General features: G+C 34.9%; 1 protein-coding gene across 1 annotated transcript; it reads right to left on the bottom strand.

Annotated features, from left to right (window-relative positions):
• Window positions 1-56: 56 nt before the first annotated feature.
• Window positions 57-13,856, bottom strand: DopEcR (G-protein coupled receptor DopEcR). The gene is made up of 4 exons (XM_003702373.3): window positions 13,714-13,856; window positions 12,845-13,064; window positions 12,010-12,439; window positions 57-11,306 (listed from the first exon to the last, which is right to left on the bottom strand). The coding sequence occupies exons 1-4, from the start codon at window positions 13,823-13,825 to the stop codon at window positions 11,127-11,129; spliced, it is 942 nt and encodes a 313-aa protein (XP_003702421.1). The 5' UTR covers window positions 13,826-13,856; the 3' UTR covers window positions 57-11,126.
• Window positions 13,857-15,823: the final 1,967 nt, after the last annotated feature.

Raw genomic sequence — 15,823 nt, 5'->3', positions numbered from 1 at the left:
AGGAGCCGTAAAAGGAGGTGAACTTGCAGGAATCAATAAAAGGCCATCACATCGTATATCGAGCAAAATTTGTGATATCTACGGTCTCGCCGTTTATTATTGGAATATCATCTCGCTATTCTATTTTCTAGGACAATAATCGTTAATATTGTACCGTTATCGTCGAAGTCATATCACGACGTATCTAGTACACTCGTCATTGCTTTTGAACAGCCAGAATTGCTTCATAGTCTATCGTGATTCGAGTTTCTCTTCTCTTGATTGCAAACTCGCGACGATTTCAGGATGAAAGCACGCGTGTGTACGCAACACACACGATCGCGTGACAGCACAGCATGCACGATTGTAAAATTGTTTATTCGTAAAGAAAGCGTGGAACATTGATTCGCGTCGAGAATATTGTAAGCAACGCGAACGAGATAATTCGTTGCTGCAACGCATGCTTGCATCCGTACAATGATCGTTCTTATGATTTAATATCGCGGTTTTTTGATTGCTTGCGCGTGATCGAACGTTTCAGCGATCAAACGAAACATCTTGATCGTGAAGTATGTAGAGAATAACTTTTTGTCTATGTACATCGATTATTGCAATGTTCAATTGTATACGTTCACGAGGGGTGGTTCGTTTGAGTTGCTGAAATGATTGCTTAAAGCACTTCGTTCCTTCGATTGAAATTGACGCATATTATTATACGGTCTGTTTAAAATCAATCTACAGAATATTCATATTTTCCTTCATAATGAAATACAATTATTTGCCATTTTCCATATTATTTTTGGGATAAAGTAAGTGACAAGTTTATTTAAAGAAAAAATTGTATTTTGTAGAAAATTGGGGTAAAAATGTATAGTAAGTTTCTTGGTGTTTGTGATTTGTAGAGAATATTATTATAAATAAAACTATTTGGGTATATGAAAATAATAGTCGCAAAATTTTAAAGTATTTTATTGATTTATATATTGATTTTGAGTCGTTGTTAATCTTCATATGGGGTTAACATGAAATTAGATTAAAATTAAATATGGTGGAATGTGTATTGGTGTAGATATTTACGAATGTACATAATTCTTTACTATTTCATCAAATTTTTAGTACTACTATGTATATTAAGTGTTATATGTTTAATATTACGCACATTGAAATATAAGTCTGCGTTCATTTTAAACAGACAGTACTTTGTACAGTGTTAGCCATGTGTGGAAATCACGATCGAATATAATTTAATTGGTTTTTTTAATTATAACAATTTTATAATTAGTCACTGGAAAAATGATAAGAAGTTCAATGTGGAGTGCAATTTTATTTTAGTGGCAATTTGGTAATTTAGAAATTTGAAATTTGGAATTTTGGGATTTGGGAGATTTGGGGATTTTGGAGATTTGGGAAATTGGAGAAATGGACTTTTGGAGATATGGAAATTTAGAGATTTGGAATTTTTGAGGTTTGGAATTTTGGAGATTTGGAATTTTGGAGAAATGGACTTTTAGAGATATGGAAATTTAGAGATTTGGAATTTTTGAGGTTTGGAATTTTGGAGATTTGGAATTTTGGAGAAATGGACTTTTAGAGATATGGAAATTTAGAGATTTGGAATTTTGGAGGTTTGGAATTTTGCAGATTTGGAATTTTGGAGATTTGGAATTTTGCAGATTTGGAATTTTGGAGATTTGGAATTTTGGAGATATGGGAATTTGGAGAAATGGAATTTTGGAGATTTGGAAATTTGGAGGTTTGGGATTTTAGAGATTTGGGAATTTGGCAAATTTCAAATTGGGAAATTTGGAATTTTAGGGATTTGGGAATTTTGGGAATATGAAAATTTGGGATTTGGGAATTTGGAAATTTGGGAATTTGGAAATTTGGAAACTGGGGAATTTGGAAATTTGGAAATTTGAAAATTTGAAAACTTGAAAACTTGAAAACTTGAAAACTTGAAAACTCGAAAACTTGAAAACTTAAAACCCTAAAAACTTGAAAACTTAAAACCCTAAAAATTTGAAAACTCGAAAACTTAAAACCCTGAAAGTTTGATTACTCCAAACCTTAAAATCTAATAAACCCAAAATCCTGGAACCTCGACCCCTCCAAAAATATAAAAACCCCTAAATCTACCAATTAAAAAATTGCCACCCTATGGCACTCGCACAATAAAAATATTAAACTAAAAACCCATATTTGCAATATCCATGGCTCATTGAATCTCACAATTTGATACTCCCCAACACAGCTCGTTGCACGAGACCCGCTGAAACTCGGTATCGACCGTTTTTTAAGCACCTCCACCTGAACCGTAATTTCTCGCGAAAAGCTTCGTATAAAAATGAAATATTCCGTCGGTTTCGTTCGTGTTTACCACACAAGTCGCCGTTAAGCGTCGCAACGATCATCGATTGTACAACCACATCATGGCACCGGGCATCCTTGAGTGATCGATCAACCTTCCATTTTAATAACCACTTAAAATATGCAATAACAGCACGTCCGGTGGTGAGGTACGTTACAAAACTAGTACAAAACTAGTAGCTAGGTACAAAAATGTAATTAACCTTTAATAACGGAGGCCACCCGGAAATCTGTCATGGACCAACTTCGTGCTTTTCTTTCTTTCCCTGATACTCTTTTTATTATTTAAAAAAAAATTGAATATAAATAGTGAGGAGAGGAAATCTTTTTAATACAATTCGCGTGATGGTAAAAAACGAGGCTTGAAGGGTTAACGTGCTTCGTACGCTTTTCATCCCCTTCTTCGCTCTGCTACCCTTTCTTCTTTCCCCTTGAGCGACTTTAAAGTATTTAGAATCTCGTTATCGTCGAGGAATTTAATATTGCTTCGTTTGGCGGTTTCGTAGGTTCACGCTGACGTGGGCGGCACGCTTTGTTTCATAAATCACCGGATAACTGGTATTTCGACTGGTGTTTCATTGATAAATTGCTCCGGTGTTTCGCTTCTTTTGACGGCTATTAAAGCTTTTACTGATTAGTGTTTGGGGCGTTTGTTACTGATATCACAAAATTTATTTATCCCTTGAACTATTTTCACGAGTAATCGTGAAATCACAAAATTTATTTATCCCTTGCACTATTTTACTCGTAAAAATATCTCCCACTCTGGGATCAATTTTACTCGAATTTTTATTATTCTTCAATTTTGAGTTCAAGTCATATATTTGCATAGTCGATTATATAACACTAAATTGATGTCACATTTCAACTTTCTTTCTTGAGAAAACAATTTTCTTAGTTTATCTGCTTTAATATTTATCTGTGATTAGCTCTGACTGACGCAGCATAAATCATAGCGCAAGGGGTTAATGGCTTGCGAATGTAAATTAGTCACACATTGAATCTTATCAAAGTTACTAAACAATCTTATAAGTACTTTATTATTTTTGTATGTACTTATCAAAGTATTTTACTGAAGAAAATAGTGCATGTCTTTAACATTGTATTTAAAATTCAATATATTAAAATAATTCAAAATAGACAAGAATCAATTGTTTTGAACAGTGTTAATTTAATAGTAATAAATATTTTGAACACTAGATTCATTTCATAAAAATTGCTTCATAACGAAATTGTTAATTTTCTTTTATTGTTAGATTCATTTTTTGATAATTATAAGGGTGGAATTTTTAGAGATGAATATGAAGGTAATTTGCTACCAGTGTCACATGTGATGTTTTCAATTTTCCATATAAAAAATCATTAATTTTCTATTTTCTATTTTTTTAAATAAATAAAAATGAAATTCTGGTACACAGTTTTAAGTATAATAAATAGCATTGCTTACATTATTTATAAGTTCATGAAACAACATTTAAACAGCGTAAGTAAGTGTCAAGTATTACCTTATTTCATGATTTTTATAAAAAAAAATATATTATGATAATTTTACTAATTTGATGATTTTTAAAGAAGAGTATTTCATCCCCTAAATTCTCCACACTGGTACCAAACGTAAAATTATGTTAAATGAAGAAATAAACACCATAAGTCTTTGCACAAACTTCCATAACAATATCATAACAAGATATGAACCAACCTTTAATTTCAAGTTAGAGATGATTGGGGTCAGCGTGCACCCGAAACGTATAATATCGGATTAAAGCTTGCAACGACGGATCTGGACGAAAGAACCACATCACACGCGATCTAATACATATACACACACATAAAAAGACGTTCAGGATAAAATCATAGCGTTCTTTTTTCTTCGCGATCGATCCCGGCTAAAAATATTTGCCCGTCGTTTACGAGAAAGACGAACGGATATATTCTCGCAAAATAAAAATAAAAAAAAAAAAATATTGAAAAACAAATGATTCCGGGAAAGAAGAAGATGCCAGAGCTCTGTTGTTTCTTTGGTTTTTTTTTAATCAATTTTATTGGAATTATTAACAATGCGACGGGTGACGGTACCCTGTCTTTGTCTTTCACGAATGAAATTCTTGAATCGTTCACTTTTTAAAGGGTTTTCTCTTCGTTTTCGGTTGTATAGCACAGACAGAAATGCGGTTACAATTAAGTCGGAGAAAAAATGGATTTGCACGATTTAACAAGGATCGTTTCTTACTTTTATAACTATTGTGCTATTTTATGTATTAATCTATATTCACTTTTAGACAGTTTTGTTATTTAATATTTTATATACTCGTTGGTTAATTTTTGGTAGCAATGATTGTCGAAGACCAATTGATTCATCTTTGATTATCATCGATTTGCCTATGAATTGATTTAAATAGTTAAACAAAAAATACAAAATAAGTGTTATTTTTGTACTTGAATTATTATTAGTTATAAAGTATTAAATTTATCTTGAAAGTCATTAAAAAATTCATATGTAATTTTGTTTAAAAGAAAAAGTAACTTAACCTTCATTTAACTTCATAACCTCAAAAATATTTTTTCCTCAATTTGCCTCTTTGTACACATGTTTTATATTAACCCTTTTGCTTCATTAATTAAATAACTAAACTGTCAGACACCCTGTTTGCGTTAACAGTGTTAACGATTAATAGTTATACATTCGTATAACATCTTCAAAACAAGTTAAATTAAAAAGCAGTTCATAAATTATCACACATCCATTCTTTCTCCGAATTCACAAGGGAAGACCACAAATCTTGAAGTTCAGAAAGTTAGGAAACTTTGTAAAAATTCAAGAGAGTAAAAATTTAATTTATTTACCTTCATATTGTTTTCAATTTAAAGGGGATGAAAACACCTTTAAAATTTCAACTTATTCTAAAAAATTAGAGATCCTCAAAGACTTCACAATATTAAGGGGTGAATTTTAATTTATTCAATTTAAAAAATTTGAGATAATATAATATTTATAGAAATTTATAGAGATGCTTATAGAAGTGATATTTTTATAGAAATGTCTCTTGGATATAAAGATATTTTTCACCCCTTCGAAACGAATATCCAAAGTGTCTCTTACAAAATTTATAACATTCACAAAATTTCAATTTTCCAAATTTCAGAATTCGAGATCTTCCCTCAATTACATTCACACGATGATACATTATTGCTTAGATCGAGTATGTGAGTCAACAGTTCGATAAAAAATCGTCGAGACATCGAATCATACGTTCGATAAGAAAATTTTCGTTGTCGCTGTTGACGATTCGTACATTGATTTCCCGATGTTATAAACGATTCATCGACGTTTCTCAGAACAGTCGTACGTCGACGAACAGTAAAATATCGATACCGTGACTCGTCGAACTGGTAAATAACTCGCGTGACATGCTGCTCCACCGTGGTAAACAATTAACGCGGTACACGTGGCAACAATCATTAAACTTTGTCGAACAATCGTCGAACACGAAGCGGTCGGTTCAACGTAGAAATCCGTATAGCTTCTTTGCGTTTTTTTTTTTTAGCCGGGGTGCTTTTTCTCTTTTTTACATAGCTAACGGTTTTAAACTATAACATAGTCAAAAGTTCTCTTTGATTCAGTTCTATAATTAAGACATCGTAACATCGGTGATCGTCGAATCGTTCCGTCGTTCATGTTCAAAAGATAACCGTGTTTGATTGATTTCTCATTGATTGTTTGATTCTCCCACAAGAAAGAAACGAAGGAACGCTTCGACGTGTCGCGTCTTAATGCTTTTCTCGCACCTCCGGGTACCTTGACACCTTATACACCATGGTATATCAAAATGGCACGATTAAATTTACCGTCGCGCATCTAATGGTACTCGTAGGCCCCGAACACGGGGCCGACCATTTATTTTTATCAGAAGAGCCTTACAAGTTTAGTAAAACACGAAGTCTAGAGTAAAAAATAGAGTAGAAGCTGAGAGTTTTCTAGACACCGATTTGCGTATGGATTTCTCTTTAAAGGGTTTAACGTTCACCATCCAAGAAAGAAATCTCAGGATCTGCCCACGTGCTCGCGTGAGCGTCGCTTTCCAGCGTTGCGGGAACCATGTCATACTTTTTCCCCTCTCTCTTTCTCTTTCTTTCTCTTTTCAAAGCATCTTAAACGAAACATTACTAATTTCCTCATTTATTACATTATCTCTGGTTATGGAGTTATCTCTGAAGATAGAAGGTACTTGTAAATTTGGAAGCAAAAGAATTATTTTAGAAAATGGTGGGTGTAGACATTTGAACACAAAATGGGGAAAATGTAGCTTTGCTTGTATACTTGATTATCAATTTTATGTGGAGTGTTTAACAAAATTGTCATTCGTTTTAGATATTTTTGGTAATTTGATAAATATTCAAGTTACAGCAATTATTTATTTTATAAATTGATGGAGTATATCTTCGACGTGAAAATTGGGGATACCTCCATTTTGTTGTGTAATTTATTGTGTTTAATATTAGAGGAAGGATCATATAGTGTTTTCCAATATACAGAATTTTTGCCATTTTCGATTTTGGAAGATTAAAATATGTAAGTTTGAGAATTTTCAAATCTTAAAATATTCAAAAACTAATGTTTTCAAATTTAAAAATTTGCATGTCCTCAAGTTTCCAAGCTTAAAATATTCAAATTAGGAAATTTTTAAATTGTCAAATATCGAAATATTCAAATTAAGAAATTTTCAAATTGTCAAATATCGAAATATTCAAATTAAGAAATTTTCAAATTGTCAAATATTGAAATATTCAAATTAGGAAATTTTCAAATTGTCAAATACTGAAATATTCAAATTAGGAAATTTTCAAATTGTCAAATACTGAAATATTCAAATTAGGAAATTTTTAAATTCTCAAATATTGAAATATTCAAATTAGGAAATTTTCAAATTGTCAAATATTGAAATATTCAAATTAGGAAATTTTTAAATTGTCAAATACTGAAATATTCAAACTTTGAAATTTTCAAATTGTCAAATCTTAAAATATTCATATTAGGAAATTTTCAAATTGTCAAATATTGAAATATTCAAATTAAGAAATTTTCAAATTGTCAAATACTGAAATATTCAAATTAGGAAATTTTCAAATTGTCCAATATTCAAATATTTAAATTTTCAAATCACCCCACCTCCCACTATACAAGTGCCCCTTTAAATTTTTAAATCTACCAATCAAATTTTCTCCAGGCAAATCTTGTATCCACCACATATTTACCACCGATATAACATTTCCATTTTGACGCAAAAATCTTCTCATACAAGCACAGTATCTAACCTTCATAAAAAAATATTTGCCCAATTTTCCAGTGTGATTCCTAAAATCCACCACCCCAAAAAATTGACTTTCCTTGAATAATGATCCTCGAATAATGTAACAAATCCTTGTTATATCCAGATATCCATCTGGATGAAATGTAAACAATAAACACCGTTGATTCGAATCTTGATCAAGGTGTCGCTATAAGGCTAAGAGCATTATGCAAGCCGACAGTGATCGTGCATATCCGCTTTCAGTACAGCGATTACAGGACGCCACGCAGAGTAACTGTACAAATATTCACGCCATAGAAACGTCGTGCAAGTTCTATTAAGCGTCACCGTTAAAATAAGGCGACTCGACGCGAGTTACATAAAAGCAGTACTCGTAACTGAGCTACGCGTACAGTTCGTTCTCTATGGAACTATAGAATGGCCGGTTATAAACGAACCGAGCTGTTTTATTTATAGCCCTGCTTTCTCTCCACCCACGGAAAACGGTTTTCGCCAAGTTTTTTCGCCTTCGCTGAGAGGCTGTGTTTCTTGTCCACCGAGTTTTGTTCGACCAAGAAGCCGGGGTGAGTTTTAAATTAGATTCTCAGCGCCGCACGTTTTCAACGAAATTTATGGAACAACAGCGAAACCGATTGAACGCCGTTCATTCGACCAAGTTGCTTCTATTATGATTTCGTTTCTTTAGAACTTCTTTGCGGGGTTTCTGCTTGATCGAGTCGGTTCTTTTGTTGCGTTCGTTCCTCGAGAATTATTGTACGGAGCATTGTTGCCCTCCGGAATTATTCTTAAATTTATGAGATTGGAAATTTAAGCGTTTCTAATTTTCTAGGTTACTTTAGGAATGAAATTTTTCAATTCTATTATTTTTATTTAATTTCTAGATTTATAAATCTTTTAATTTATTAAGTTGTAGAGGGTTTAGTTTAAAATCTTTTAATTTGACTTTCAAATTTTTTAGTTAAAAAGTGTTGAAATTTCGAAGTTTTGAAGCAACACGTTTGAGAGTGTAGGGCTTTCAAATTTTCTTATACAAGAATTTAGAAATTTCTGATTCATAAATTTCAAGTATGGAATTTTCAAATTTAGGAATGGAGAAATTTCGAAACTTCGGGTTTATGAAGTTAACAATTAAAATTTTACAAATTTACAAATTTTAAGATTTTATATTTGAAATTGATGAATCTAGAAGTTTAAAAATTTCAAAGTTGTATAACACTGTAAAATTAGCTCAAGATTATTAATATTGACGTTTCAAGTATTTTGTACGTTCTAATTTTGTTACGAAGAAGAAACCTATATTGGGGATTCCATTTTGTTCTATTTTCCCCTACTTTGCAATATTGTTTCTTTTTCATTTTGCAAATTACTTTATTTTTTTTTTTTACGCTCAAATATGTTTAATTCTGCACTTCACAGTCTTTAACTTAAATTTTGAGGTTAATTCACACCTCAATTATAATTCCATAAAAATTCAATTCAAAATAAGTTAGTTATAAATTAAATAAATTAGTTTTTATTCAATTCAATTTTTCTTAGTAAAATCAAAATCAAATTAACAAAAGTGAATTTCAAACTTAATCAAATTCTAGACATCCTCATTTTAATTTTAAATATGGTGAAATTCCTCAACTACTGGTTTTATATCATGAAATTTATTTCAGAACTCAAGAGAGTTTACTTAAAACTTGATAGAAATATTTGTTTAACAAGAAGAGAAAGAGAAAGAGAGAGGAGAAGGGATCGATCGCGTTGGCATAAGATAAGGAAGCGCATTAAAAAAAGCGTAAAATCATCGCGATCGAATCCCCATGTACGCGATTATTTGCATGGGCGATCTACGGGCGCACAGATCGACGCGGCGTCGCATTCGTAGAGGCATCTCCGTTAATTGACCTAGTGTTCTCTTGTATTTTTTTGTGTTTCAAGCTCAGGTGTCATCTTTCCTTCTCGTTCGATTTGCTGCACAGTACGGTTGAATAACACGAGGACAAAAATCGAAATTCAATCATACACAATCAAACATTATGTGCATTCTCAAATAGCTATAAAATTAATAATTAATTAGCAGTCAAATTTTTGAAAGTTTTTTTATAAATTTGGTATCTTTTCATTTGTTTAAGTTGACTTGTTTCATCAGTAATAAATAACTTATTTCATTTTTTTTATTTATCATTGGATATTAAATATGTCTACCCACTTGTGTCTTTCATTTATGTCATACTTTGTAACGCAGGATGTATGAAATTATATTATTATGTTACAATATATTAAATCATGTTGTAACTTTAAGTCTAATTTTATTGAAAAAGATCATATAACAATGATTTAATCATACAAGTTGATTTTCGATTTTCACCCTCAAACCACACTGTGCGCAGAAACCCTCTATAATTCGTATTAACAATGAACCGCTCGTTTCCGTACGCGACTACTTATTTGAGCGTAATCTTACCACGTAGATATAGGCAACGAGTTTCGCTCTAAAATGGAGACCACCCCTCTGGTTCCAGCGCGATCCTCGAGGTCCGGTATCATTTGACGTATAGGAGAAAGCAAAAGCAGAAAAAGAACAGAAAAAGAAAAGAAAATTACAGAGCGTCATGATTCCGATTCCACTTTATTTTCGTCGCGAGGATCTACTATCCTTGAATCATCGCCTTCGGGCTGAGCTTTAATTCTTTCTGTCCTTTCATCGATACGTGTTCGATAATAATAGACTGCGGTAGACACGTGTAAGATTACAATCGACTATAGTTAAATTGAAATCGTATAGAAAAAGGAATGCTCTTACACTTATTACGCGTTTAGGTGAAAGAAGCGACGACGTGCCCTCGATCAGGTACGTCATTATCTATGTCTCTTTTTTGCGTTTTGTTCTCTCAGCGTCCAGGTTAGACTGTCGATTACGCGCGACAAGCTTCGATACATACGCGTGACACGCTCGAACTCATCTAGAATTAGAATCGAGGATGATCTTCGCAAAAATCTTAGTCTTCGAAGTTTCGGTTTATTATCGTGGCGTTCGATTGCTCGTTGATTAGGAGATTTTATTGTACTCGGCCGATCGGTCTCGCTCGGCTAGGAATTCGTCTCCCGTCGCTCTTTAAAAAAAAAACAACACCCTTATCCAAATGTTATCGCGTAAAACGGCGACCGAGAGGATCGAAAGCGGTCAAAGAAAGCCGCTCGAAAAAGAATAATCTGAGCCAGGTCGTTCGGCGCTACGGGCATCCTCCTTATTCAAATCGTTCGATTCGTGGACCGCCGGTTCGACGGACATCGTAGCGCCTTTCGGAACAAAGAATCTCAGTCTCAGCCCTCGAAGAAGACTCCGAGAGAACGTCGGCGGCGGTGGATGCGAGAACGACCTCGAACCGAGGATATGAAAAGCGATGCTCTAGGAATGGGGCGCGTATAGAACGGTTGCGCGCAAAGAAAAGCTCCATCATCTTCTCGTAGGCGTTTTGGCTTTTAATCGTCGTCGTCGAGGCCAAGAAGCTCCGGCGGAAGTCGTCTGTGCCGGCAGCACAACGTCAGACATAGGACGCGGGCTGCCAAACGAAATTGGGGGCTCAGGGTTCCCAGGACCACCGCTTTCCAAAAACTGTTCGTCACACCCAGCCATACCACCGCGAAGTGAAGAAATGGTACCTGAAATTTGTAAAATAATTATTTAGTTACTTAAACTTTTCGTTAACTGATTGCTAAAATCCCTTCTTAAATACACGCACATTATCTTTCGTTCATGAAATTAATTTCGACAAGCAAGACACTGACACGAATTAATTCTTCGACTTTCATTAATGTAGTCGCAATTCAAAATTGTGTATGTTTATAGTATAACAGAATACAGATACTGAGTTCTAAACTGTAGTTACGTCGATCATAATCGCTGAACAGCCAATGCTTCGCTCATTGAAATCAACTACCTCCCGCAGTAACTGATCGCGCTCAAACCCGAGTGATTAGTTACCGTGTCTCTTTATTATATTTTGGTAATTGTGCAGTTTATCAACTCTTCTCAGTTTAACCATTTCTCTAGTTCATTTTAATAGTTCTATTTTATCATTGAAAACAGAAAACCAAGTGTGGTTTATCATTTATTGTTTCATTTCGATATGAACAATAAAAAGCAGTAGATGTAACGTGTACGAGAACAAAGATCACGCTAGAAGTTCTAATCGAAACTTGACTAATGTAACCCTTGTTCAAAAGAGACTTTTAACCATTAATGTCTTGAATGATCTTACAGAATAATTTGTAAAATAATCGTAACTTTTCAAATGTCAAAAAATTAGCAAAATTTTTAATGTAAAAAATGAAAATTATTGTGATTCAAATGAATTGTAATTACCTGAGGCGGTCCATTAACAAGGGCGTATATCCGTAGACCGGCATAGGGTGCCCAGGAAACCCAGAAAGCCATCACTAGTACAAAGGACATGATGTGACTCGGATTGCTCAAGTTTTCCGATAACGCAGTCGCGTACTCCTTGTCGTGGATCAGTACACCAGATCGCAGCCGTCTCATCATCGTGAAGATGTAGCAATAAGTGTAGACGATTGTGATGACCGACGGGCCTAGCACGAGGATAGACAGTGTGATGGTGTAGGCGGCCATGTTGCCCCAATCGAGCATGCAGATGAACGCCTCGCGATCAAAGATTGGCTTTTGGAAACCTAGCAAGGGCGGACAGCACATCATCGCCACGCTGATCCACGTAAACACCATCCAACATTGGCATCGCGTTTTCGTTTGCACGGTCTCGTATCGCAGTGGTTTTCTGCGAAATCAAAATTCATTGCAAATCTTCATTGCAAGTCTTCATTGCAAAATAATCTTCATTGATATCGGAGTCAAAATTGTAAGAACGAGGAATTTAAATTTGTATTTCAAGTGGTCAAGAAGTGATGATGAAAAATGACACCATCTGGCACTGATGGATGTTCAAATATGAAATTCACAAACTTCTGTATTTTTAGAGTGACAAGTTACTAAAAATTTTTGCAGCTCAACATTTCAATAACATAACATAATTTCATGACATAAGAATTTAAGGTTTATTGATTTTGATGAATTTCCAATCTTCCATCAACTCTTCGTTAAATTTATAGCCCAAAGATTGTATAAACATAAGTAAAAGATGTAAAGAAGGTAATTGAAAAAGCAAATGCAATGACAACTGTACCTGATGGCCAAATACCGGTCCACGGAGATCCACATGAAGGTGTAAACAGATACCGCCCAGAGTGTAACCTCCAAGTAGCCGACGAGACGACACACGATGTCCCCATAGACCCATCTTCGTACCAGAGCCGGATACACCGACAGTGGAACCACCAGCAGACCACAAAGAAGGTCCGCCGACGCGAGAGACAGCAAATAGTAGTTTATCACCTCGGAGGGACCTATGCGGCGCAGACAGTAATTTGTATTTACCACCAGCCAACCATTCAACGCTTGCATTTCTCTGAGTGTTACTTCTGGTCTAGTTCTTTCGCAAGGTTACTGGGGCAGGAAATTATCCTTTGCACTCGAAGGTACTTTAGATATAACATTATTCGTTGAAAGATATTTTTGTTGGTATATAGAAATTTTACTTGGAGATGTTTATACATTACATGTATACTATTATAGTTCAGTTAAGAGTTACACAGTAAATCTTTTGTAACCAAGTAATATATTAAATTAATCTTAAAACTACCTCTATAAAGCATAAAATAATTGTTATGAATGTATAAACACCCACAGTCTGACCATGAAGACGGTCTCTCCATAAAACGTAATAAGCGCTTTTAACTAAACAGACCTATCACTTACTGTGAAACTAAAAATGTAGTTTATGAATGAATAAACAGGCGATAAAACAGACATTAACTGTCTCGAATAAAATCGATGCAAATTTCAAGAAAACCTTAAAAAATGTTGTAATTCAAAGTAATAAACTCGTGAGGAATTTGACCTTTCTGATTTTAATGTTAAGAATGAATATTTGCAAGAAAAGTATAATAGGGTAAGAATATTGAAAGTAGGGTTGGTATCGGTTAAAGTACTCACCACGGAAATTAAGATAGGTGGCGATGATGAGGAGATTCGAGAGGATGATGGCGACACCGACCACGAAGATGAGGCCCGCCTGCATGAGAGCCTCCAGCGAGGGCTCCTCCATGCCGCCACCCTTTCGAGCTGCATCCCCCCACCCGCCCTTAGGTGCTGTTACCCGTCACCCCCCGTCAAACACCCTCTGACAGCCAGGTGGTAGGCCCTCCCCTGGTAGCACAGTTCGCTCTAGCTCCACCTTTTGCCTCTCCTCGTTTTCCCTTCCGCGGTTACCTGCCTTGCCGGAGGCTGTCCTCCACCAGCAACGACAAACTTCCTCCCCGGGATCTTTACGCGAACGTAGCCTCGATAACGAGATCGTAACCTCGAGGATCTCGATGCAGGATCAATACAGCTATGTTACTGCAAGCAGACAAGCAAGAGCCGCTGACGTCTCGTTTAATTTATAGGTGGTGGAACAAGGGTGCATCGCGAGGCGTTCAAGTGCCGGAGAGAATGGCGATGCGAAATGGTGAAATGACCGATGCGGAGAGAATGAGAGTGGAACGGATGAATGGAGAGCTGAAGAAGCGAGTCGAAGAGGTGACTATTCGATTCGTGACGAGAACAAAAGGAACACAAAGCCATGGCTTTGTGCGGAGTAGCTACGCTAAGTATCGTAGTACGTTTCACTGTCACGGGGTTGTATGCACGGAGATGATCGAATTATGGCGATTGCTGTTTATGGCGGAGATCACTCAGAATTTGGAATGCGGAAGTTTAGGGATTGGAGAAGTTGGGTGCTTGGAAATTTGGGAATTAGGGATTTGGGGGTTGTGGACTTGGGAAATTAGGGATTTGGGGATTTGGGAATTTGGGAAGTTGAGAATTTGGAACTTGGAGAAGTTGGGTATTTGGAAATTTGGGAATTTGAAAATTTGGGACTTGGAGAAGTTGGGTATTTGGGAGTTTGGGAATTTGAGAATTTGGGACTTGGAGAAGTTGGGTATTTCGGAGTTTGGGAATTTGAGAATTTGGGACTTGGAGAAGTTGGGTATTTGGGAGTTTGGGAATTTGAGAATTTGGGACTTGGAGAAGTTGGGTATTTGGAGATTTGGGAATTTGAGAATTTGGGACTTGGAGAAGTTGGGTATTTGGGAGTTTGGGAATTTGAGAATTTGGGACTTGGAGAAGTTGGGTATTTGGAGATTTGGGAATTTGAGAATTTGGGACTTGGAGAAGTTGGGTATTTGGAGATTTGGGAATTTGAGAATTTGGGACTTTGAGAAGTTGGGTATTTGGAAATTTGGGAATTAGGGATTTGGGGGTTGTGGACATGGGAAATTAGGGATTTGGGAATTTGAAAATTTGAGAATTTGGAATTTGGAGAAGTTGGGTATTTGACAATTTGGAAATTAGGGATTCTATGATTTGGAAATTTTGTAATATTGGTATTTAGGAATTTTTGAATTTGTAGATTTAGTAAATTTGAGAATTGAAAAATTTAGGACCAGAACATGTACACAAAATATTAATTATACTACATTACATTGATGAACTAATATTTCCTACTAAATTATCAACTAAAATTCAACAAGTTTATATTAAAAAAATAATCATAAGTCAACAAATTTTTCCTATATTTCCAGTAATTTTTCAATCTAACTGCAATGAAAATTAAATTAGTAACGCTTCCATAAAATCTGCCCCTAGTAAAATATCATCGTACTGGTTATCGAGATATAATAATTAAATCACTTTTATATTTTAAAAAAGCAGAATCACTGATCTGAGAAGAGACAATATTTGATATTAAATATTTCCAGCTACATATATTCCGTAAAAAGTGTAACGTTGATTGAAAGCGATTATAAATATTCAGCTCGTTTGAAGCGCGATTCCATCGAGAATCTCGAGAGTGGAACACTCAATAAAGAAAAGGAAGAAATACCGATGAGTTTAATCAACGACCAGAAAAAACTTTTTTCAACGTCCGATAACGCTTCATCCATATTTTAACGATTCATCCAATAATTTCTCGACTGGCGAAGTCATTTTTTAACTCTGGTAGAAATGGTATGTAATAATGATGTATATTATGACATTATGTACATATTAATTGTAATTA

This window comes from Megachile rotundata, chromosome 5, assembly GCF_050947335.1.
Source record: "Megachile rotundata isolate GNS110a chromosome 5, iyMegRotu1, whole genome shotgun sequence".
Classification (NCBI taxonomy): domain Eukaryota; kingdom Metazoa; phylum Arthropoda; class Insecta; order Hymenoptera; family Megachilidae; genus Megachile; species Megachile rotundata.
Note: the sequence above shows the minus strand (reverse complement) of the source record. Positions and strands in the feature narration are given on the sequence as shown.

Bases quoted from the DNA above. Each gene is read 5' to 3' on its own strand.
- DopEcR (XM_003702373.3), bottom strand. From the start codon at position 13,825: ATGGAGGAGCCCTCGCTGGAGGCTCTCATGCAGGCGGGCCTCATCTTC. The intron at 12,440-12,844 runs GTACAGTTGTCA...TTGATTTCGCAG, and splicing joins GACCGGTATTTGGCCATCAG to AAAACCACTGCGATACGAGA. The intron at 11,307-12,009 runs GTAATTACAATT...TACAAATTTCAG, and splicing joins TTGTTAATGGACCGCCTCAG to GTACCATTTCTTCACTTCGC.